This window comes from Bos taurus, chromosome 23 (genome assembly GCF_002263795.3).
Source record: "Bos taurus isolate L1 Dominette 01449 registration number 42190680 breed Hereford chromosome 23, ARS-UCD2.0, whole genome shotgun sequence".
NCBI classification, from domain to species: Eukaryota; Metazoa; Chordata; class Mammalia; order Artiodactyla; family Bovidae; genus Bos; species Bos taurus.
The window spans coordinates 27,457,361-27,480,492 of NC_037350.1; the positions used below are offsets into that span (position 1 = coordinate 27,457,361).

Below are 23,132 nucleotides of genomic sequence, written 5' to 3' on the forward strand. Positions count from 1 at the left end.
ATTGGAAAGGAGCTGGGGGCTGGGGAGAAGCTCTTCCAGTACCTAAAGTGGCACCCAGTGCCCAGCTAAAGGGAGCCTGCAGAGAAGAGCTGAGGGATGGACTGTGAGTGCTACTCTGGCTGGACAGGGAAGAAAGGGAGGGAGAAGGGCCTGACAGAAAAGGAAAGACCAGGTGGCTGGAGGTCCCCTTAGGGAAGCAGGGCAGGTATACTTGCTGCCCTCCAGAAGGGAGCAATCTGAGGGCTACTCAGAGAATGGTATGCTGGCATTTTAAATTGCTGAGAGGATGTAGTTCCAAGTGCTGATAATCACCAGAGAATGATTCTTGGGAAGAACATGGATGAGATAAGAGTCAAGATAAAAGTTGTTGGAAGGAGGTCAAGAAGCTTTAAAAAACTTGTAATATAGGCTGTGGAAGGGAAGGGGTCAGGGTGGAGGTGGAAGGGAGAACTTTGACAATGTACCCTGTCACACTTTTTTGAATTTTGAGCCCTACAAAGAACTCTATGAAAACATAAACCAAAATAAATTTTAATTGGAGTGTGAATTGGGTCATTTGCATGAACACTGGCAGGCCTGGAAGTCAGTTTCTCATGGCAACAAGCAGCACTCTTGAGGCTGGGAGGAAAGGGTGTTTGGCATGAAGTGGAACAGTTCTGCTCCTGGGGTTGACAAGGAGCTAGGAGAATCCACCACCATCTCCCCAGACCTCGTGCTGAGCAAGGCAGGGGAGGTGACTTGGAGGAGGGGGAAGGTCATGGGCTGCAGGAAGGACTAAATTCCCTGTAAAGCAGGAAGGGGAGGGAAGAGTTTATCAGGAGGTTGTTATGAGAGGGTTCCAAAGAGCTGGAAGGAACAGTTATTGGAGAAGAGGCCAGCAAAAGTCGAGGACAGGAGTACATTTTAGGAGATGGATGGGAATTTAGGAAAGGTGGCTTTACAAATAGAGGGGACTGGTGTGAGCCTTTTGTTTTTATAGAGTTTCTTTTCTCAAGCTGTGAGCCCCTGTTAGCATCGCCCGAACAGGCTGCCCTTTTCACCAGGATTCCTACAGTGAGGGCAGCGCTGAGTGTGGGGCAAAGGAGAGAGGGGGGAGAAGCTGGAGATTTTGTTGTAAGACAGGAAAGTCTTATCAGCTGATGGATTAAAAACTCAGGCAGACCTCTTTCCTCCTTTCTCTTGGTTGCTCAAGAAATCATTATTTCCATCTGAGCGAAGCACAATTGCAAAAGTAAACCCACTGCCAAAAATACTTTGAATGCCACAGGGAAATGTCTCAGCTTTCCTACTGCTTACACATTTCCTACCGGGCCCCTGCTCATATCTATCAGTAACCAAGAGTGCTGCCCTAAGCCCTGAGCTCGCTAGTCCTTGACCACTTCTTCCAATGAAGAAGGAATTCATAGGGCCTGGACTCCATCTTAGGCCTGTTCATGCTGATCATGCTTGGCCACCTTTCCAGTGGACTCTGAACTCTGTGTTTAGTGCCTATGAAAACAACAACAGAAGGATACAACAAGGTTCCTCCAGACAGGTGAACCTTGAAGATCGTATCTAGGTTACTCATCGCCTAAGAGAAAACATACACTAATCACCCCTTCCTCCAGACAGGCCATAAATTTTTCTGTATCTATCAGAGTGTAACCTCGGGTTTATTGATTATTGGCTAATTGTTTGACTGTTTGAGCACATGAGCACAGCACGTGAATGATGGGGTTATTGGGATTGTATTTTCCTTGGTTTATGTAGGTCTCAGGCAGAGCTTCCCTGGTGGCTCGGAGGTTAAAGCGTCTCCCTGCAAAGTGGGAGATCTGGGTTCGATCCCTGGGTCGGGAAGATCCCCTGGAGAAGGAAATGGCAACCCACTCCAGTATTCTTGCCTGGAGAATCCCATGGACAGAGGAGCCTGGTAGGCTACAGTCCATGGGGTCACAAAGAGTCGGGCACGACTGAGTGACTTCACTTTCACTTCACTATGTAAGTCCCAAGGAATTTGGAGTGGTGGGTTCAGACACGTACACATGGGGTATAAAAGATTTTCACAAATGCTGGTTGGGGTCCTTGGCTAAGAGGAGACTCTGCCTTGGGCCCGCAGTAATAAACTGCACTCCACTATCTGCATTGTCCTTCTGAGTGAGTTTGTTTCCCGGAATGCCTGGCTACAACACCAAACATACACACAAACACACATACACACAAAGACACATACCCCTTTCCAGACTGAACTTTTGCGGACTGATGGGGCTGGAAGTGACCTCCGAAGACAATCTCTCCATTTCACTGAAGAGAGTACTAAAACTTCTGGAGCCTTGAAGACTTCAAAACTGGACCAGAACCTAGACTTTCTGTCTCCCAGTTTTTTTCTGAATCCTTATTCAGATTTTACTTCTCAGTGCCAATAAAAATCCTCATTTTGGGCTTCCCTGATGGTTCAGGGGTAGAGAATCTGCCTGCCAATGCAGGAGTCACAGGTTGGATCCCCAGTCGAGGAAGATACCACATGCCTCGGAGCAACTAAGCCCTTGAGTCACAACTATCGAGCTTGTGCTCTAGAGCCCAGGAGCCGCAACTACTGAAGCCAAGCGTCCTAGAACTCATGCTCACAACAAGGGAAGCCACTGCGATGAGAAGCCCTCATACCGCAACTAGAGTGGTCCCTGCTCATCGCAGCTAGAGAAAGACCCAGGCAGAAAAAAGATCCAGCACAGCCAAAAATAAATAGAAATTTTTTAATTAAGAAAAAAAAAAGAATCCTGAATTTATGTGTTTGTGTTCTTGACACTATGCCAAGGTGGTACTGCCACCCAAGGACAGGAGGGTGCCTTATTTTACAGTGGCAGAAGTTGGGGGCCAAGACATCCTTACATGGGGGTATGTGACAAAAACAGCCCTACGGCATCTCCCCACCAGAATGTACAGAAGACAAGCTTGTGCACTGCTTGTTTCCATATAAAACTATAACTGGGTGGGCTGGGTACTTAAGGATTCCGCAGCTCTTAACTCTACCTGCTACCTAGGACTATCTGTATTAAACTCCAAACTGAGATTAGGCCCTCTGTCCCATTCATACTCCCAGGAAGGAGAAGTAGCAAGAAGGGGACAAGGTACAGAATTTTACAAACTTAAATTCTCACCTTGACAACTTTTTAAATTTCTGCTCTCACTGGAGTGTAAACAACTCATATTTATTTATTTAAAAAATTTTTGACTCTGCTGTGTCTTTGTTGCTGCGTGGTCTTTCCTCTAGTTGCAGGGAGCAGGGGGCTACTCTCTAGTCGTGATGAGCAGGCTTCTCATTGTGGTGGTTTCTCTTGTTGCGGAGCACGGGTTCTAGGGCACTCGGGGTTCAGTAGTTGTGGCCCCCCAGCTCCAGAGCACAGGCTCAATAGTTGTGGCACACAGGCTTAGTTGCTCCATGGCACGTGTGATCTTCCCAGACCAGGGAACAAACCCCTGTCGCCTGCACTGGCAGGCAAATTCTTTACCACTGAGCCACCAGAAGCCTGTAAACAACTCTTGGGAAATTTGGTAATGAGGAAAAGAGATAAGACAGGGAAACAGAATTTTTAAAGTCCTTTCGAAAATTTCAGTCTGTCCTCCAATTAGGCAAAGGAGAAGGGAGGTCTCATTGATTCAGCACGTACTGTGTCAGGCTCACTTGAACGTCACATTAGCCCTGTGAGGAATCAGGGCCTCCAATTTAAAGATAAAAATACTGTGATTCAGAGAAGGAACTTGCCCAAAGGCCCTCTTTTCATAAGTAGTGGGATATGGCTCTGAGCCTAGGTGTGTCTGAAAATCTGACACAAATGCCAACAGAATCCATGTGGCCTAACAACACATACTTCTACAAAAAGGGCATTTTAGAATAGAGAGAACTGGCTGAAGGCGGCTCAGGGGTAAAGACTCTGCCTGAAATGCAGGAGACCTGGGTTCCATCCCTGGGTGGGGAAGATCCCCTGGAAGAGAATATGGCAACCCACTCCAGTATTTTTGCCTAGGGAATCCCATGGACAGAGGAGACCGGCAGGCAGCAGTCCATAAGGGTCGCACAGAGTCAGACATGACTGAAGCAACTAAGCATCAGCAGGGTGACCGCAAAAAAGTCAGAGAATTTAAAACAGAAAGGCAAAGAGTAGAGGCACCATCTGAACACTTCCCAACCCAAAGGGCATCCCTGAAGTTCAGGATCCAGTTTAAGTCAGGAACAAACTTTTTATGGGTGGATGCTGGCTGAACTGAAGAGGAATGACTTCAACAGTCAGTCATTTATTGTATGACTTTTATTTGCAAAACATAACCCAGGAGATGATTCATGCAATCAAGAGTTGGCAATCTAATGGGGAAACCATTAGACTGAACACAGATATTGAACATTCCACCAAAACTGATGTGTAAGGATAATGCTCTAGTCTCCTGGAGGATGTAATAAATCCAGGCGGCAAGCAACAGAGGCTTCTTCACCTGGACTTGGTTGGGTGGAGAAATGAGTACAGGTATATGAGAGGTGCAAGGAAGAAGGCGGGAAGGGAGCCAGCCTTCAGGGTGCTCATAAAAGCCGGTGTTAAAGCGCAGAGACGGCAGTTTGGGAGGAACAGAGAAAGAGAAGGCAAAGGGGCAGAACTAAGGGAGGACTTTGTTTAGGGCGAAGGAGTTCTGACCTTGTCAATCTGGTGGAGCAGCAGGGGTAGGATGGACGCTTGTTCTACTAAACTACATCTTCACATAATTAGAATAATTAGTACCAGGTCTATTATATTGTAGAGGGTGAAATGGGCAAGGTCGTCGACCTTACGAGGGCGTTTGCCTTGGCAAGAAGTTAGGATCGATTCTGAGAATGAGGGAAGGGAAGGATGGTTGTGATTTCGTAAGATTTTGAGACAGAGGAGAGGAAGTGGAGGATTGTCTGGTCTTGTATAAAGTTAAAAATATCTTTTAGGCCGGGAGTGCTGAGGTGTTTACCAGCTTCAGAAGAGTTGCAAAAATCTGAAAGCGTGGCTGGAGGAAGTATGAACAGAATCAACAGGTGATGCAGGCGTAGGTAACCAAGAACAACCATCTCGGTAGCCACGGGGCGATCTGGGACCCCAGGAGGGGCCGTGGCTGCAACTCTGGCTCCGCTTCACGCAGCTGGGTCAGAGAAGTAACGCCCGCGTGAGCAGGTGGCAGCGCCCCCGCGGGGAGCCAGGCAGGCGGGGAGAGCAGAGGGCGGGGAGTGCGCGTTGCGGGGCGAGAAGCAAGCTGCGCGGCCGGCTGCTGGGAGTGGGGAGGGCGGGCCCCAGCGAGCGGGCCTCCGCGCGGCATTTGGCACGCACGCGCAGACGGGCCACGGGGCCCGGAGGCACAGAGGAGGGGGAGCCAGAAAGAGGGGGGTGCGGAACGTATTTCCGCTCTGGCGGACAAATAATACCGGCCAAAGGAGAGGCCAGGCTGTCCGGCCCTTTAACCGTGTGGGGGGAGCTGGTGAAGAAAGGGGGGTCGGGAAAGGGGGAATCCTGCTCCTTTAATTCCCTCCCCTCTTCCTCCTCCCCGAGTTCTCGACGACGCCGCCGCGCGCGGGGCCTGGAACACACTGCACGAGCCGCCCCCACCCCTCCCCCCTTACGCCCACGCGGAGCCGGCCCCGCGCGCGCGCCCCGTGCACCCCCGCGCCTGCGCGCTGCCCAGGCCCTGCCCGTGTGTGGGGGCGCAGTCGGCCCCGGGGGGGGTGGGGGAAATAGGGGGGGAAAAAAACAGCGCGCGGAACCCAGCCAGGTGAGCGGCGCGTGCACTCAGGGTCGTGGGGCGGGGGGGGGGGGGGGGCGTGCCACCGAGGTCTCAACGTGGGGGGGGCGTGCACGGTGCGTGCAGGCAGGGGGGGAGGACGTGAAAAGCGCGTGCAAACGTGCAAGGGGGCGGTGGAGGAATGGGGCAGCGGGTAAAAGGGGCGGGGTGAGAAGAGGCTGCAACCCGGGCCACCCAGAACCCCAGGCCTCTGCTCCCGCTTCTGCCGACCTTCCCCTGTGGGCGCGGGCTCGCCCCATCATCGCGGGCGGTAGGGCTGGGGGGTGTGGACGCCGCTGCCCCGCCCCCGGGAACCACGCCTCCCTTCTCCCGAAGGGACAGCGCCTCCCCGGGGGCTGGGGAAACTGAGGAAGAGGCTTGAAGACTGGGTGATCTGATGCTGGGGGGCCCTGCCAAGAATGGGAGTGCAAGGCCTGGAGCCTTGGCTTAGCAAAGCCGGAGACCTTTGTCTCTGACCGGTTTCCTTCCCAACCAGGGTTGCCCACCCCCCGCCACAATGGCCTCTGGGGTGGAAGTCCTGCGCTTCCAGCTGCCTGGCCACGAGGCCGCTACGCTGCGGAACATGAACCAGCTCCGCGCAGAGGAGCGGTTCTGCGACGTGACCATTGTGGCTGACAGCCTCAAGTTCCGTGGCCACAAGGTCATCTTGGCCGCCTGCTCGCCGTTCCTGCGGGACCAGTTCCTGCTGAATCCCAGCTCTGAGCTGCAGGTCTCACTGATGCACAGTGCACGCATAGTGGCTGACCTGCTCCTCTCTTGCTATACGGGCGCCCTGGAATTCGCCGTCAGGGATATCGTTAACTACCTGACGGCCGCGTCCTACCTGCAGATGGAGCACGTGGTGGAGAAATGCCGGAACGCCCTCAGCCAATTTATCGAGCCCAAAATAGGCCTCAAAGAGGATGGGGTCAGCGATGCCAGCCTTGTGAGCAGTGTCAGTGCCACCAAATCCCTGCTCCCTCCTGCCAGGACCCCAAAGCCAGCCCCTAAACCCCCACCCCCGCCCCCTCTTCCCCCTCCACTCCTGCGGCCTGTGAAGCTGGAGTTCCCTCTGGATGAGGACCTGGAGCTGAAGGCTGAGGAAGAGGATGAGGACGAGGATGAGGATGTGTCTGACATCTGCATCGTCAAGGTGGAATCAGCCCTGGAGGTGGCACACCGGCTCAAACCTCCCGGGGGCCTGGGAGGAGGTCTGGGCATTGGAGGCTCTGTGGGCAGCCACCTTGGGGAGCTGGCCCAGAGCAGCGTGCCTCCCAGCACTGTGGCCCCACCGCAGGGCGTGGTTAAAGCCTGCTACAGCCTGTCTGAGGACGCGGAAGGGGAGGGCCTGCTCTTGATCCCTGGAGGCCGGGCCAGTGTGGGGGCCACCTCAGGCCTCGTGGAGGCAGCAGCGGTGGCCATGGCTGCCCGGGGGGCGGGGGGCAGCCTGGGGGCAGGGGGCGGCCGGGGACCCCTGCCCGGAGGCTTTTCCAGCGGAAATCCCCTAAAGAACATCAAGTGCACCAAGTGCCCGGAAGTGTTCCAGGGCGTGGAGAAGCTGGTCTTCCACATGCGGGCGCAGCACTTCATCTTCATGTGCCCGCGCTGCGGCAAGCAGTTCAACCACAGCAGCAACCTCAACCGCCACATGAACGTGCACCGCGGCGTCAAGTCGCACTCGTGTGGCATCTGCGGCAAGTGCTTCACGCAGAAGTCCACGCTGCACGATCACCTCAACCTCCACTCGGGAGCGAGGCCCTATCGCTGCTCCTACTGCGACGTGCGCTTCGCTCACAAGCCGGCCATTAGGCGGCACCTCAAGGAGCAGCACGGCAAGACCACAGCCGAGAACGTGCTGGAGGCCAGTGTGGCTGAGATCAATGTCCTCATCCGCTAGCGAGGCGGGCGCCGGGGCCCTGGGCGAAGTGGGGAGGGTCTCCCTGGTCCAGGAGAATAGGGGGGTGGGGGGTCGGGGGAAGGCAGGTACGGCGGGAGCCTGAGCAGACACACAGCAAGGGGCCGAAGATTCCTTGGAGAGAAGACCCTGCCTCTTCAGAAGGAAAGGATGGAGAGAGGGAGAGTTCTTAGAGAAGGCCAAGGGAATAGGGGGTCCCAGATAAAGTTTCTTCTCTTAGAGGTGCATGGATATGTGGAGGGAGGGAAAAGGGCTTATAGAATGAGGCGGGGGGAAAAAGACTGGAAAATGTTTTATTCCTAGCTAAGGCTGCCCAGGAAGAGGTTCTGACATTTCTTGATGGGCGAGGGGGGGTGGGAAGTGGGAGGGAATCTGGCAGGAGGCAGCTTACCTGCTCCTGCTTGGAATAGATCCTTGGGAGAGGGAGTGGTAGGGGGAAAGGATGACTGAATTCTGGAGAAGGGAAGGGGAGACAGTTCTTGCATGCTGGGGAAATGGGATGGGTACAAGGCTCACCAAAATTCTAGGGAGAACAAAATAAGATGGCAGGTAAGAGAATATGGGGGTGAGCAGCCTGGGTAGATACTGGGAAGTGGGGTACAACGGCAAGAACTACAAATAGTGGTGGGGGCGGGGGGGTAGGGCACTTAGATGAGAGTACACAAGAAAGGCTGTTGCGGGGAGGGAGAGTAGTAGAGACTTATACAGTATTTTTTAAGAAAAAAAACGTATTTTTTAGGATTTTTTCTGGAGTTTGGGGTTTTAGTTTTTCGGCTTTTGTTTTCCACAAAATAAAAAAAAAAAAACTTTTTTTTCTTTATACTCTGTCTGGCAACTGTGTCTAAAAGACTATCCGACCTTAGACCATCTCACCCTCTGATGTCATTTGCTAAGTACTCAGAGGTCACAACTCATGCAGGTCTCATGCCTAAAGGAGCCTTGACAGGGGAAGGGAAATGTGACAGGTGGGCTCCTCTAGCCAGAGACCCTCCCAGTTCTGCATCCTCAACATCTATCAGCTCACAGCACAAGTGTTCAGTGATTTTTTTGGCAGAGGTATTAACAGATAACCTGCTCCAGTTGAGGAGTTGGGTATGACTGCTAGGAATGAGCTATAGTTGTGATCATTGTGCCCATCAAAATTGTAAGCAGAAGCCTGTGTTTGGGCGTTTGGTCTGGGGAAAGGGCTTATGTCCTGGAGAAAGCTAAAAACCACTGTTTGGGTTCTGGTATGGAGAAGACTACAATTCCCAGAAAGCTCTGAAACGGTTCTTCACCAAAGAGAACTACAGTTCCCAGAAGGCCTTGAATTGGCCTCAGGTGCCCTATATCCTAACCATTTGCCTGTGTCGAATATTGCAAGTACAGATATTTTCCAAACTTTGACCAGATGTAATACCTAAAGAGATTGTACCCTAAATACTGCTATCAAAGTTCTGTGCCTCGGTGTAATATCATTCGTACTTCCACTACTGGCTGGGCTACGACCCACGTAGTGCCTGGTATGCTTGTGAAGTGTTTGGCAAAAAAAGGTTACTTTAGTGTCTGCAGATAGTAAAGACTCGGGCCTCTGGGGGCTTACCTGGATCCCTAGTGCACGTGGTGGCTTAACATGTCTGGCATAAACGGGAGAGACATTCAGCCCCAGGTTTTCAAAAGGGGTCGCTGCTCCAGGGTACACTGAAGCCGCATGCTAGGACCAGCTAAGGCTAAAGGTGTCCTCCGCGCATCCCCATCGCCCCCTTCCTGCTCGTTAGAGAAGCGAGGCCAAGAGGCCCAGGCTTCAGTCCAATGACCCAGAAAACTAGAAAGCAACCAGAAGCGGGAGAAGCACACGCGGGTAGGATTGAATATACAGACTGCCGAGAGCCGGAAGGCTCAGACGCCCCGCTAATTACCTAAAGCCAGGTGGGAGATGGAGAAGCCACACCTGGACCCAGGCGTGCCTCGCCTTCGGTTCCCAGCTGAGTGAGGCCAGGAAGGGCAGCAATTCTCCCCTGCCGCTCCCAGTTTAGGACAGGAACTGCCATCTCCGAGGCCGCTCTCGGGGGAAAAATGGCCAGAAAGCGCGTAGTGGCTCCTTTAAGGCTCCTCTCAGCCCTCCCTCCCAACCCACGTGACCCGGGGCGGCCGCGCGCCGGCTCGGCCCCCCGCGCAAGCGGCGATGGCGGCGGCGGCGGGAGCTGCAGCGGCGGCGGCCGCCGAGGTGCGGAAGGGGAGGGGGAGAGGCGGGTGCATGCCCGCGCGCGCGCCCGGGGGAAGCGCGCGCCCGTGCAATGCTCCGGGGGTGCAACGGGGCCGGGGGGCCCGAGCGAGACTTGCAGCAATCCGGAGGGCCAGCACCGGGGGCGGATGAGGGGACCAGGGGGTGGGAGGTGGGGGGAGTGGGCACGGAGGCGCGCGTGCAGCCGCCGGCTGCCCCCGAGTGGGCGGCGGGCGCCGGGGCCCCAGGAGCACGCGCGAGGGGCACGAGGGGCCGTCCACCGGGCTGGGGGACAGCGGGCGCTGGAGGGGTTGGTGCCCGGGGTCCCCGCGGCCTGGGGGACAAAGGGGGAGCGGCGCGTGCAGCCGGGAGGAGGGGGCGGGGCCGGGGCGCAGAGGCCCCGCCCCCTCCCCCTCCTCTCTTCTCGGCCCCTGAGATGCGGGGTCTGCCGAGAGGGAGGGGGTTGATGCGGGCCCGGGGGAGGGGTCGTGCGGCCCCTCCGGGCAGCCGAGGCCGCGGAAGGGGGGGAGCCCATAGAGGAAGAGGTAGGCCCCGGAGCCTGCTCTCTCTACCCAGGGCCCAGGCGTCCTGGGCCCCCCAGCTTCCTACCGGACTGACCAGCCCTCCTATCCCTTGTGTCCCCTCCCAGGGGGAGGCCCCCGCTGAGATGGGGGCGCTGGTGCTGGAGAAGGAGCCCAGAGGAGCCACCGAGAGAGGTGAGTGAAGCAGAAACGGGCCCTGTTGGACCTTCACCTCCCCCACAACACATGATCTCGTGAGCCCTTAGCCCTGGACTTTTTCTCTTCCATTACAGTTCATGGCTCTTTGGGGGACACCTCTCGTAGTGAGGAGACCCTGCCCAAGGCCAACCCCGATTCCCTGGAGACTGCTGGCCCCTCATCCCCAGCCTCTGTCACAGTCACTGTCGGCGATGAGGGGGCTGACACCCCTGTAGGGGCCACACCACTCATTGGGGATGAACCCGAGAATCTCGAGGGAGATGGGGACCTCCATGGGGGTCGCATCCTGCTGGGTGAGAAGCCGGGGGAGTCTGGGGAGGGGTGAGGTGGGGTGACTTCTGACTCTGTCTTCCCTCTTATCTTGTCTCTTGCCTGCCTGTGTTTTCCAGGCCATGCCACAAAGTCGTTCCCGTCTTCCCCCAGCAAGGGGGGTGCCTGTCCCAGCCGAGCCAAGATGTCAATGACAGGGGCCGGAAAATCACCCCCATCAGTTCAGAGTTTGGCTATGAGGCTGCTAAGTATGCCGGGCGCCCAAGGGGCGCCAGCAGCAGGGCCTGAACCCCCTCCGGCCACAGCCAGCCCAGAGGGGCAGCCCAAGGTTCATCGAGCCAGGAAAACCATGTCCAAACCAGGAAATGGACAGGTGAGGCTTAGGGGGATGGCTGTGGGAGTGGGAGAAACAGAATAATTAACCATAAACCCCCGTGGGCTGCTGTTTTACAATTTAGCTTCAGGCCTTTTCTTATCCAGTACGTGACTGCTTCACATATTTACCAAGGGGCTACCGTACGTCAGATTCTTTACTGGGGCTTAATCTATGAACACACCAGATACCTGTCTTCCTGGGGGTTGTGCTCTTAGGGAGAGGAGAGTAGAAGATACAAATGTTGAAAAGTTAATTGTGTCGTCAATGTCTTAATTACTCTTGTGACAACAACTATAGAGACTTCAAACCACCTTTCCTGTTCTACTTCAAAGCAAGCCCCCAGGGAACTTCTCCCTCCCTTCTTTGAAACTGTCCCTGCTGTTTTAAAGGTTTTACTGTGAATCTCTACTGAGAAGGAGACAAGGGAAGTGACAAGAGCCCCAGAATCTCAGAAGCTTTATGACAGTGTTTTTAGGGATCTGGATATCATGTTGTTCCGGGTTTGCTTTGCGTACCTTTGATCAAGGCCTTAATTTGTTTTTCCATGTGGAAAGGAGGGGGCAAGGGGCCTGCTTCTGTGTCTATGAAGGGTTGAGTGTTAGAAGGGGAATATGGCCTGACGTGGTTCATATTGCCAGAGAACTTTGGATGGCGTTTCTGAGGGTGTGGCTCACCACCCCACCCCAACCTGGGGCTCTCAGCTCATCCAGACAGAACCTTAGATGCTCCCTGACCCTAAGTGTGCTCCCTCTTGGCCCCCAGCCCCCAGTCCCTGAGAAGCGGCCCCCTGAAGTGCAGCATTTCCGCATGAGTGATGACGTGCACTCGCTGGGGAAGGTGACCTCAGGTCAGTCCCATCCCCCACCTACCTGTGGCTTGCTATGGCCTGTGCTAAGGGCTTAGAGTGCCAGTCTCACTCCTTTCTCTCTCTCTCTCTTCTTCTAGATGTGGCCAAAAGGAGGAAGCTGAACTCAGGAGGTGGCTTGGTGAGCCAGGAGGGGCTGGGAACAGGGCCTCTCTCCCTGAGGGCTGCTCTGAGGCAGCCCCAGAGCTGGGGTTCCATCTTACCCTCACGGGAAATGGGTTGGTGAGTGAGTGCCAGCAGCGTCAATGTTTCTTCAATCTTTTTCTAGTCAGAAGAGTTGGCTTCTACGCGGAGTTCGGGAGAAGTGACCCTGGAGAAGGGGGACCCCGGGTCCCTGGAGGAGTGGGAAACGGTGGTAGGGGATGACTTCAGCCTCTACTATGATTCCTACTCTGTGGATGAGCGGGTGGACTCTGACAGCAAGGTGAGAGGGAGCCAGCCACCCTCCGAGCCACGCTCCCCTCGCATCCAGGGCTCATTCGCCAGTCTTTCCTGCCCCACTTTTTCCTCTCTTTCCTTTTCTGAACACCCACTAGTTCACTGCCCCGTACTATCTATAACTTATTTCCATTGTGTGCTCTACCCCATACCATCCCCTTGTCCCGCTCCAGTGATAATCACCACCCTGGACTTGGGGTGTAACATCCCGTTTTATGGTTTATTTGTTGTTTATTCCTTTGTTTCTTGTTTGGTTTGTTTCACATGTGTGTTTGCCCATGCAACATAATGCTTAGTCTTGCCCCTTTTACTTTTTGTTTGTTTTCTCATGGAATCTTTCAGATACACACAAAAAATAGAATAGTGAGCCCCCAGGTGGCCATCACCCAGCTCGAAGGATTAGCAATACACAGCGGGTCTTGCTTGACTCATCTGTTCCTCCCCTAATACCCATACCTACTGGATTGGTTCAAAGCAAATAGCCAGGCACCATTTCATCTAGAAACATTTCCATAAGTCTCTCTAAACATTAGACCTCTTTCTGTTTTCAAAAGATTTACAGATGTTTTTGGGGTTTTTTTTGGCCGAATCATGTGGCTTACAGGGATCTTAGTTCCCCAGCCAGAGATAGAACCCATGCTTCCTGCAGGGGAAGCATGGAGACCTAACCACTGGACCTCCCGGGAAGTCCCTACAAATGATTATTTAATCCCATCGCCTTGCTACCAATTAGTCTTCGCATTTTCTCAGTTGTTTCATAAATGGGTTTTCATTTGTCAAGTTTCAAATGAGTTCCACACATTGATCTGATTATTTGTCTTAGGTCTCTCTTGGTATATAGGTTCCCTGCCTTCTAAAAAAATAACTTTTTTTTGCCACTCATTTGTTAAAGGAACAAGAATTCTGTCCTGCAGAATTCTTCACACTTAGGAGTCGGCTGATCGGGTGGGGATTGACATGTAATTCTCTGTCCAGTGTTTCTTCTTGTAAACTCATAGATCCAGAAGTGTGCTCAGCCTCAGAGACCTGTTGTTTTTCTTTTTAGTTTGGTAAGACTTGATAGCAGGTGCGTCCTGTTGTATCATCAGGTGTTGGACATTTGGTCTTTTATTAGTGAAGTTAAGATCAGTGGATTCAGACGATATCACTCAGATTTCATTATAGCATTTCTGATTAGCTTTTCATGTAGTGTTTTCAGTCTCGCCTGTTTATGAACTTCATAGAGTATCATACTATACATTTGTTACCTGGAACTGCTTTTTTTTTTCCCCCTCCTTACTGTTATGTTGCCAAGATCATCACAGTTTTGCATGTCACCGTAGCACCGTATTTTTCATTGTTGTATAACACGCCATACCCCCTCTTTGTACCCAGCCTTTCCTTCCTCTCCTGTCCACAGTCATCTTCACCAGGGAACCATCCTTGGGGATTTATGGTTTTCTTGATCACACCTCCTTCTCTGAGTCCCAGGGGTTGTATGTGTCCTACCCTGCCTCTCTCCCAAGTTCTCCCCAAGAGCGAGCTGTGGCCTGGGGAGGCCACAGCTTTACCTCTCTTCCAGTCTGAGGTTGAAGCTCTGGCTGAACAACTGAGTGAGGAAGAGGAAGAGGAGGAGGAGGAAGAGGAGGAAGAAGAAGAGGAGGAGGAGGAGGAGGAAGAAGAAGAGGAAGATGAAGAGTCTGGCAATCAGTCTGACAGGGTAGGGTTGGAAGCCAGCAGCCCCAGAGGAGTGGAGACTGCAGGACCAGAAGTCTGAGTCCTCCAAGGAGGGGGGTTACGGGCTGGGGGCCACCTGCCACCCTAATGCTCCTCCTCCTCCCCAGAGTGGTTCCAGCGGCCGCCGCAAAGCCAAGAAGAAATGGCGGAAGGACAGCCCATGGGTGAAGCCATCACGGAAACGGCGGAAACGAGAGCCTCCGAGGGCCAAGGAGCCACGAGGTGAGGAGGCTCCTCTGCTTTGGGGTCCCCTCCTCCAGCCCCCTCCCAGCCCCCAGAGAGCGTGCATGCACACCCACGCTCCGCATGCACCCCCGCGTCCAGGCACCTGTGAGCTCGCACTCTCACTCTCTCTGTCTCTGTGTCAGGAGTGAATGGTGTGGGCTCCTCAGGCCCCAGTGAGTACATGGAGGTCCCTCTGGGGTCTCTGGAGCTGCCCAGCGAGGGGACCCTCTCTCCCAACCACGCTGGTAATTGCCAATTGCCGATTGCCGGGATAGGGAGCCACTAGGGGTGCCCTCAGGGCCAGAGGGAATGGGGAGGAGGGGGACCCCACTGGAGCTGGGGTGTCCATGACCAGACTTTGGGGGTTCGGGAGCATGGAGGAAAAGTCAGGGTGGGGGTGAGAGGCCCCATGAGGGGTCCTGGCGGGTGAGGGGCTGGGCCTCCCTCAGCTCCCTGCTCCCTCTATCCAAGGGGTGTCCAATGACACATCTTCGCTGGAGACAGAGCGCGGGTTTGAGGAGCTGCCCCTCTGCAGCTGCCGCATGGAGGCCCCCAAGATAGACCGCATCAGCGAGAGAGCAGGGCACAAGTGCATGGCCACAGAGAGCGTGGACGGAGAGGTGGGCCTGGGGACTGGCCGGCGAGATGCCAGGGCAGCTGGCCCCGGAGCCCAGCCTCACCTCTTGTCACCCGGCCTCGCCGCCCACAGCTGTCCGGCTGCAATGCTGCCATCCTCAAGCGGGAGACCATGAGACCGTCCAGCCGTGTGGCCCTGATGGTGCTCTGTGAGACCCACCGTGCGCGCATGGTCAAACATCACTGCTGCCCCGGCTGTGGCTACTTCTGTACGGCGGTGAGTGACCAGCAGGGCAGCCAGGTGGCGTGCCCCAAGGGGCAGAGGCTCCCGGAGCCTGACCGTGTTATTTCCCTGCCCTTAGGGCACCTTCCTGGAGTGTCACCCCGACTTCCGTGTGGCCCACCGCTTCCACAAGGCCTGTGTGTCCCAGCTGAACGGGATGGTCTTCTGTCCCCACTGTGGGGAGGACGCATCTGAGGCCCAGGAGGTGACCATCCCCCGGGGGGATGGGGTGACCCCACCGGCTGGCACTGCAGCACCCGCTCCCCCACCCCTGGCCCAGGATGCCCCCGGGAGAGCGGACACTTCCCAGCCCAGGTACTGGCTTTGCCCTTGCCTTCTGTCTTCCCTGCGCAGTCCCCATCTGCCCTAGACATTCACGCCTTCTCCCACAGTGCCCGGATGCGGGGGCAGGGGGAGCCTCGGCGTCCACCCTGCGACCCTCTGGCCGACACCATCGACAGCTCAGGGCCCTCCCTAACCCTGCCCAATGGGGGCTGCCTCTCAGCTGTAGGGCTGCCACCAGGGCCAGGCCGGGAGGCCCTGGAGAAGGCCCTGGTCATCCAGGAGTCAGAGAGGTAAGTAGGGGTTGCACGCGCGGGCACGGCCGCTAGGACTGGGGCTGGGAGTGTGGATCTGTGGTTCTTGGGGCTGTTACTTGAATCTGAGGGGCCCTTACCCCGGCAGGCGGAAAAAGCTCCGGTTCCACCCTCGGCAGTTGTACCTGTCCGTAAAGCAAGGGGAGCTGCAGAAGGTGATCCTGATGCTGTGTGAGTGTCCCCCTTGTTCATTCAGCAGACCCTACCTGAGCTCTGCTTATGTGCCCATCCCTGGGCTCGGAGCCAGGAGGGCAGCCATGAGGGTCATGGTCTTTGCCCTGAAGGACTTAGGCTGCTAGGGGATGCAGACGCACAGGTCGCCCGTGATGATGGGGACTGTGGTGGCAATAAGCACAGAGGCCCTGGGCCCTGTTCTGAGAGCTTACACACTTTCACTCACTTGTATCTTCCCAGCGGAGACTCAGAGTGGTGAACTGGCTTGCCCAGTGCACAGGGTACTGAGGGGCTGGGGCCTTTTGAACTTGGGCAGAGCTGGTGCTCTTTAACATCTTAATTCTCATGAGACTGTGCCACAGTGGATGTGAGCACAGGAGAGGCCCAGGAGGCACCCCTGACCCAGCTTGGGGTCCTGAGAAGCCTTCCTGGAGGAGATGCCACCCACCCCCTCGCTTGCTCACCGCATGTCCCTCCCTCTCCCGGTGTGGTGGGCTCTCCCCACAGTGGACAACCTGGACCCCAACTTCCAGAGTGACCAGCAGAGCAAGCGCACACCCCTGCACGCGGCTGCCCAGAAGGGCTCTGTGGAGATCTGCCATGTGCTGCTGCAGGTCAGCATGGGCCCCGCCTGGGACCACAGCACCCACCCCACCCCGACCCAGCCCCTCCCTGGTGCCAACAGCCCCTCCGTGCAGGCTGGAGCCAACATCAATGCCGTGGACAAGCAGCAGCGGACGCCGCTGATGGAGGCCGTGGTGAACAACCATCTGGAGGTGGCTCGCTACATGGTGCAGCGTGGGGGCTGTGTCTACAGCAAGGTGCGTGGCCGGACAGGCCTGGCTGGGCTCAGGGGCTGGGCCTGAGGTGCCAGCCTGAGGGCTCATTTGCCCGCGTCACCCCCAGGAGGAAGACGGCTCCACCTGCCTCCACCACGCCGCCAAAATTGGGAACCTGGAGATGGTCAGCCTGCTGCTGAGCACGGGACAGGTGGACGTCAATGCCCAGGTCAGCAGCCTGGTCCCCTTTCTCCCTCGTCTGACCTCTGACCCTTCCCCTGCATGTCACACTGTTCCACCCTGTTCATATCTCTATTCCCTGCTTCACTTGTATTTCTCTTAACTCTTTTCTGTTTCTTTCTGTTTTTCTTTACCAGTTTTCAAAATGAGTTGTTGCCTTAATCTCTGGAACTGGCCAGTATTAACTCAGTTTTTTACCTGTTGGAGGTGTTTTAGTCTGTGTTCCCCTTGATCTTTGAGCCGTTCCATCCTTTGTCCAGAAGAAGCCCCTTGCCACAGACTTCTGTGGCTTTGAACTGATCCAGTAGCCTTTGAGAGCATCCTTGTCAGCAGCTGTCCTGCGCCAGACTCAGACTTTACCACTTTCTAAGAAACTCTGGTCCGTTTAAGTGGGAAAATTTTTTTTTTGGAGACTACAACAATCTGTGTACCTGGAGGGGGTTATTGCTATTGGGTCCCTGCTTCTCTTGTAAGTGGGTAGATCTAGGAAATATTTTTTAGAAAGAGAAAAATTACTTTGCAGTCATGAGCAGTAGACACTATTAGTCCCAGTTTATAAATGAAGAAACGGAGACCCAGAGACCTTAAATTACCTGCCCCGGGGCCCCACTGCCTGTGAACGGTGGAGCCCTGACTCTGTGTGAGCGGCGGGAGCTGTGTCTCCACCCTCCCCCTTCCCTCCCCGCCCCCAGGACAGCGGCGGGTGGACCCCCATCATCTGGGCTGCAGAGCACAAGCACATAGAAGTGATCCGCATGCTTCTGACACGGGGCGCGGACGTCACTCTCACCGACAACGTGAGTGCGGGGTTGGTGGGGATGCCGGAGGTGGGCTCAGTCCTGCCCTGCGCCTGAGCTAGGTGCGCCAGCTGGGTTCAAGCCTCGCCCCCTTCCACTTCCACAGGAGGAGAACATCTGCCTGCACTGGGCCTCCTTCACCGGCAGCGCCGCCATCGCCGAGGTCCTCCTGAACGCCCGCTGCGACCTCCACGCTGTCAATTACCACGGGGACACACCCCTGCACATCGCGGCCCGGGAGAGCTACCACGACTGCGTGCTGTGAGCCCCCACCCGGCACCCAGCCCCACACGCGCCCCTCTGCCACCTCTCACGGCCAGGTGCCCCACGGGCTCCTGTCCCCTCCCAGGTTGTTCCTGTCACGCGGGGCGAACCCTGAGCTGCGGAACAAGGAGGGGGACACGGCGTGGGACCTGACCCCCGAGCGGTCCGACGTGTGGTTTGCCCTCCAGCTCAACCGCAAGCTCCGGCTCGGGGTGGGGAATCGGGCCATCCGCACGGAGAAGATCATCTGCCGGTGAGCCTGGGCTCTCTCCGCACCCAGAGCCCCCTCCCCAGGCCCCTTGGAGCCTCGGAGTCCCCAGAACCACCTCCGTTCCCCCTGAAACACATACAGATAGAGTTGGCAGATACAGCAAATAAAAATAGACACCTGGCTAAATTAGAATTTCAAGTGAACAACGCATACTTTTTTAATGTTTAAGAGTGTTCTGAGAGTATATTTGGGACATGAAAGTGAGAGTGTTAATCACTCAGTCTTGTCCGACTCTGTGACCTCGTGGACTGTAGCCTGCCAGGCTCCTCTGTCCATGGGATTCTCCAGGCAAGAATACTGGACTGGGTTGCCATGGCCTCCTCCAGGGGATCTTGCTAACCCAGGGTTCGAACCCAGGTCTCCCACATTGTAGGTGAATTCTTTACTGTCTGAGTCACCAGGGAAGCCCTGTACTAAAAAAATTATTTCCTGATTATCTGATCTGAAATTCAGATTTTTAACTAAGTGTCCTGCCTTTGATCTGCGAACCTTACTCCCCACCCCTGATGAACCCCCAGAACACCCTCTCCCCTCCCCTGGCCCTCTCCTTGCTTCTAGGGAAGCCCTCACCCCATACTCTAGCCACCCAGCTCCATCTCCCCTCCTGCCAGGGACGTGGCTCGGGGCTATGAGAACGTCCCCATCCCCTGTGTCAATGGTGTGGACGGGGAGCCCTGCCCCGAGGATTACAAGTACATCTCAGAGAACTGCGAGACGTCCACCATGAACATTGACCGCAACATTACCCACCTGCAGGTTAGTGTGGGGCCCTGGGACCTCCTCCCAAAGGGGCACCCAGAGCCGCTAAGTGGAGCCGGGCACGTTGTGCCAACAAGGATGTCTGGCCAAGGTGTTGGGGCTGAAAGGGACCTCTGGTGTGGGCTTGCATCCACCTGGGGAGGGGGACCTTTTTCTAGGACACATGAAGGTATCACATAGGCTCATGGTGGCCCTAGAGATACCCGCATCAGCAGCATCTTGATTCCCCCTCATCCTGGGACCATCACCACCACTACCTTACAGTGTGGACCCTAGAGAAAGGACAGCAGTTGGGGGCTTGTGGGGGGAAGCTGAGGGGCCTGGGCCGATTCTGAGGGGTGAGCTGACCCTGCCTCCTGCCCCAGCACTGCACGTGTGTGGATGACTGCTCCAGCTCCAACTGCCTGTGTGGCCAGCTCAGCATCCGCTGTTGGTATGACAAGGTGCGTGCCCTGGCCACCTGCCCATCCACTCCTCCGGAGCTGGCCTCTGACACCAACCCTCTGGGGCCTTGTCCCTTGCCTTCTGTCCTGTGGCGGAAGTAGCGGAGAGGGCAGGGCGAGACCCGAGACTCCTAGGACGTTGCCAAGACAGAGCCTTGGTGTATGCAAATCAAGGGCGATGGTTGTGGGTTTCCTGTAGCGTATACGTGGCCTCCCTGAGTCTGTGGTGGGGTCAGTGATGGATTTTTCGGTGAAGTCTTGGGAGTCCTGGGCAGCTGAGGGGAGCACCACACAAAAACCACTGTCTTCCCGTCCCTCAACCCCAGGATGGGCGGCTGCTCCAGGAATTTAACAAGATCGAGCCCCCGCTGATTTTTGAGTGTAACCAGGCATGTTCCTGCTGGAGAAACTGCAAGAACAGAGTAGTGCAGAGCGGCATCAAGTGAGTCCCTGCCCCTCGGCCCTCCTCACCCCGCTTTCTCCCTTCTCTCCTTTGGGAAGCTTCCATGTCACCCCCCTCAATACCGTCCTCTCTCCCACCTTCAGGGTGCGACTGCAGCTCTACCGAACAGCCAAGATGGGCTGGGGGGTCCGTGCCCTGCAGACCATTCCCCAGGGTACCTTCATTTGCGAGTGAGTGGTTGAGGGGGAGGGGTACTCTGGCTCTTCGGGGCAAAGGGCTGGGTGCAGGGCCACGGCTGACTCCCAGGCATCCCTCTCTGCCCTCCTCCCTAATGGGTCCACCTGGCCAGCCTCCTCTGACCACCATCCCCAAGCCTCCACTCTGCCCAGGTCACAGGGCCTGTGTCTTTCCCTCCCCATTGGTGTCTTCCTGAGCTTCACACTCCCTCTCCCCTGCCCTTCTCAACTGGGGAAAGGCCCAGTTTTAACAGACCAGGGTTTGAGCCCCATTCTGCCACTGGGTGTCTTCGGCCAAGTTCACAACCACTTTGAGCCTCCTCCTCCTTGTCTGCAAAATGGAGGTGATAACAGCTACCCTTCCGTCCACCTCCTCAGGGGCCTCAGGCCTGCCCATCTGTCAGTTCTTTCTCTTCCCAGCATCTATAACTTCTCCGTGTCTCCTAGCTTTTACCCCATGGTCTTCAAACTTAATCTTCTTTGGCTTTCAAAAAAAAAGTCATTCAGCCCTATTTGGCTATTTAAGAAACCATTCATTTTCCCTCCATCGTGTCATCTCTCAGTTTGACTCAGACAAGCGGCCTCTTCCTGCTGGATCTCAGTTCCCCCCATCCACTCCCTACTCATCCCTGCCCAGATCTGCCTTTACCCTCTCCCTCTGCTTCCTCTCGTCGGTCCCCACGCCCCGACCCCTGTGTCTCAGTCTGCATTCTCCTGGCATCCGCCACCCCCTTAGCTCTGGCTCCCATGACACCATCCTTAGCCGCAACTCATCCTTTCTTCCTCTTCACCAGCTCCTCTTCCTCTGCTTTCCAAACGTGGGTGCTTCCTCCCCAGTTCTTCACAGCTCCTGGGGCTCCATCCCTTCCTGCAGTTCTCACCTCTCTCCTGTCCTCAGCCTGACCTTGCCCCACCTGCTGGGTGATTTCCTCGTCCTCCCCATGTCTACACCTGAACAGATTCCCCACCCAGGCCCACTGCCAAGATACTCATCCCTTCACCCCAGAGGCTTGGCACTTCCGTACTCACCTGAATCATCCTCTGGTGCAGCTTGTACCTTCCCTTGAGCTTCCCCACCGCTGCTACTCCAGTGGCCCCACACTTCTCACCCCTGCCCCACACTGTCAGGTCCTGCCTGTTGATCTCGCTGTCCTGGGGGAGCCCGACTGGCCAGTTTGTCCTGTGTACTCTCACATGCCTGTGTCCCCAGGCTCCTCTTCCTGATCCCCCTTCTGGATGGGGACCTCCTACCCTCTCCCTCCTAGATCATGTCTGCTATCCTTGGGTCACCCACCCCAGCCATGTGGATCTGTGAGATTCACGGAGAGTGTCTGGGGCAGCTGACAAATGGTGGAAGAGGAATCCCAGGCTGTGGGGAGAGACAGGCCCTGGAGCCTACTTGCAGTAACTCCCTGCTCACCTCCAGAACCACCACTTCCTGCCCAACAGGTATGTCGGAGAACTGATCTCTGATGCCGAGGCTGATGTGAGAGAGGACGATTCTTATCTCTTCGACTTGGACAACAAGGTGGGCAGGAGACCCCCTTGCCTTCCTCCTTTCAAGCAGCAGATGGAAACCTGGGGAGGAGGGGCCAGGTGATCAGTGGGGCGAGGAGGTTGGCCAGCCAGCAGGGTGGTGGTAGATGTGATGAGTGATGCTCCCCCCTCAGGATGGAGAGGTGTACTGCATCGATGCCCGTTACTACGGCAACATCAGCCGCTTCATCAACCACTTGTGTGACCCCAACATCATCCCCGTCCGAGTCTTCATGCTGCACCAAGACCTGAGATTTCCACGCATCGCCTTCTTCAGTTCCCGAGACATCCGGGCCGGGGAGGAGCTGGGGTGAGGCCTCCTGAGGCTCAGCTGGGGTGTGGGAGATGTAGCAAGCCCCAGACCAAAAGCAGAAGGCTGGCAAGTGCCTGGTTTCCAGGCATAGATTAGAGCAGAGCCTCTCTGAAGTCACTGTAGACAGAGTCCTGAACCTCATGGATTTTGAGTTAGTAGGTTTGGGGTGGGTCGTGAGAGCCTTCACTTCTAACAAGCTCCTGGGCAATGCTAGTGCTGCCAGGGCATTTGAACCTAGGAGGGCTTAGAGCCCCTCTGAAGTGGGAGTGGGTGCTCTGGAGTGGGTCTGGGCTCCACAGATCTCTTGTGCTGCTCTGACAGGTTTGACTATGGTGACCGCTTCTGGGACATCAAAAGCAAGTACTTCACCTGCCAGTGTGGCTCTGAGAAGTGCAAGCACTCGGCTGAGGCCATTGCCCTGGAGCAGAGCCGCCTGGCCCGCCTGGACCCACACCCTGAGCTGCTGCCTGAGCTCAGCTCCCTGCCCCCCGTCAACCCCTGAGATCGGACCACAGCCACTGTTCCACCCCTGGACAGCCACCAGCTCAGTAGCCACTTCTGCCGCTTGCCCACAGCCTACGCCTGGGGGCTTTTACCGTTTCCTCTCTCCCTTACTTACCCCTTCACACATTCCTCAGCCAGCTCCCAGCCAGGCCCTGGAGGTCTGACAGCCCCTGTCTCCCAGAGCTGGTTCTTTCCTGGGAGGGTGACTTCAGGGCTGGCCACCCCTCCCCCCAAGCGCCTCCTCCCACCCCTGTTCCCCACCCTCAACTGAAGTTTGATGAAATTGAGCCTCTGTGCTAATTGGTTTCCTTTGTTCTCAATAAATGTTGGGTTTATAATAAACGGGGTGATTGTTGGCGGAAAAGCACACACAGCCCGAGGGAATGTGGGTCCAAGGGGCAGAAAAGGGATGGAAAGGGGGCTGGGCAGGTGTGGCCGGTGTGGATA

General features: G+C 55.8%; 2 protein-coding genes across 8 annotated transcripts; both read left to right on the forward strand.

Moving 5' to 3' along the window:
* The first annotated feature begins 4,363 nt into the window (after positions 1-4,363).
* Positions 4,364-8,500, forward strand: ZBTB12 (zinc finger and BTB domain containing 12). Of its 4 annotated transcripts, none has more exons than XM_059880715.1 (3): positions 4,364-4,687; positions 4,940-5,037; positions 6,260-8,500. In XM_059880715.1, the coding sequence occupies exon 3, from the start codon at positions 6,281-6,283 to the stop codon at positions 7,658-7,660; it is 1,380 nt and encodes a 459-aa protein (XP_059736698.1). In that variant the 5' UTR covers positions 4,364-4,687; positions 4,940-5,037; positions 6,260-6,280; the 3' UTR covers positions 7,661-8,500. The 4 variants fall into 4 exon arrangements, with proteins under 4 accessions (XP_059736698.1, XP_010816683.1, XP_059736697.1 ...); XM_010818381.4 differs by having other exon boundaries at positions 4,364-4,496; XM_059880714.1 differs by having other exon boundaries at positions 4,364-5,041.
* Positions 8,501-9,822: 1,322 nt separating this feature from the next.
* Positions 9,823-23,027, forward strand: EHMT2 (euchromatic histone lysine methyltransferase 2). 4 transcript variants are annotated; one of them, NM_001206263.2, is made up of 28 exons: positions 9,843-9,884; positions 10,531-10,597; positions 10,696-10,914; positions 11,011-11,264; positions 12,030-12,114; positions 12,213-12,253; positions 12,401-12,556; positions 14,132-14,269; positions 14,394-14,508; positions 14,655-14,756; positions 14,983-15,131; positions 15,221-15,364; positions 15,450-15,685; positions 15,763-15,945; positions 16,055-16,137; positions 16,648-16,754; positions 16,839-16,961; positions 17,047-17,148; positions 17,852-17,956; positions 18,063-18,217; positions 18,306-18,473; positions 19,103-19,247; positions 19,616-19,693; positions 20,020-20,135; positions 20,240-20,326; positions 21,782-21,860; positions 22,003-22,178; positions 22,503-23,027. In NM_001206263.2, the coding sequence occupies exons 1-28, from the start codon at positions 9,843-9,845 to the stop codon at positions 22,681-22,683; spliced, it is 3,636 nt and encodes a 1,211-aa protein (NP_001193192.2). In that variant the 3' UTR covers positions 22,684-23,027. The 4 variants fall into 4 exon arrangements, with proteins under 4 accessions (XP_024839340.2, XP_005223693.1, XP_024839341.2 ...); XM_024983572.2 differs by having other exon boundaries at positions 9,823-10,597; XM_005223636.4 differs by lacking the exon at positions 14,655-14,756 and having other exon boundaries at positions 9,823-9,884.
* Positions 23,028-23,132: the final 105 nt, after the last annotated feature.

What these genes read in the sequence shown, in the direction of transcription:
- ZBTB12 (XM_059880714.1), top strand. Translation starts at nt 6,281, where the DNA reads ATGGCCTCTGGGGTGGAAGTCCTGCGCTTCCAGCTGCCTGGCCACGAG.
- EHMT2 (XM_024983572.2), top strand. Translation starts at nt 9,955, where the DNA reads ATGCTCCGGGGGTGCAACGGGGCCGGGGGGCCCGAGCGAGACTTGCAG. An exon ending in GCGGACACTTCCCAGCCCAG is followed by an intron (nt 15,686 to 15,762) that starts GTACTGGCTTTG and finishes CTTCTCCCACAG; the next exon opens with TGCCCGGATGCGGGGGCAGG. An exon ending in GTAGTGCAGAGCGGCATCAA is followed by an intron (nt 20,136 to 20,239) that starts GTGAGTCCCTGC and finishes TCCCACCTTCAG; the next exon opens with GGTGCGACTGCAGCTCTACC.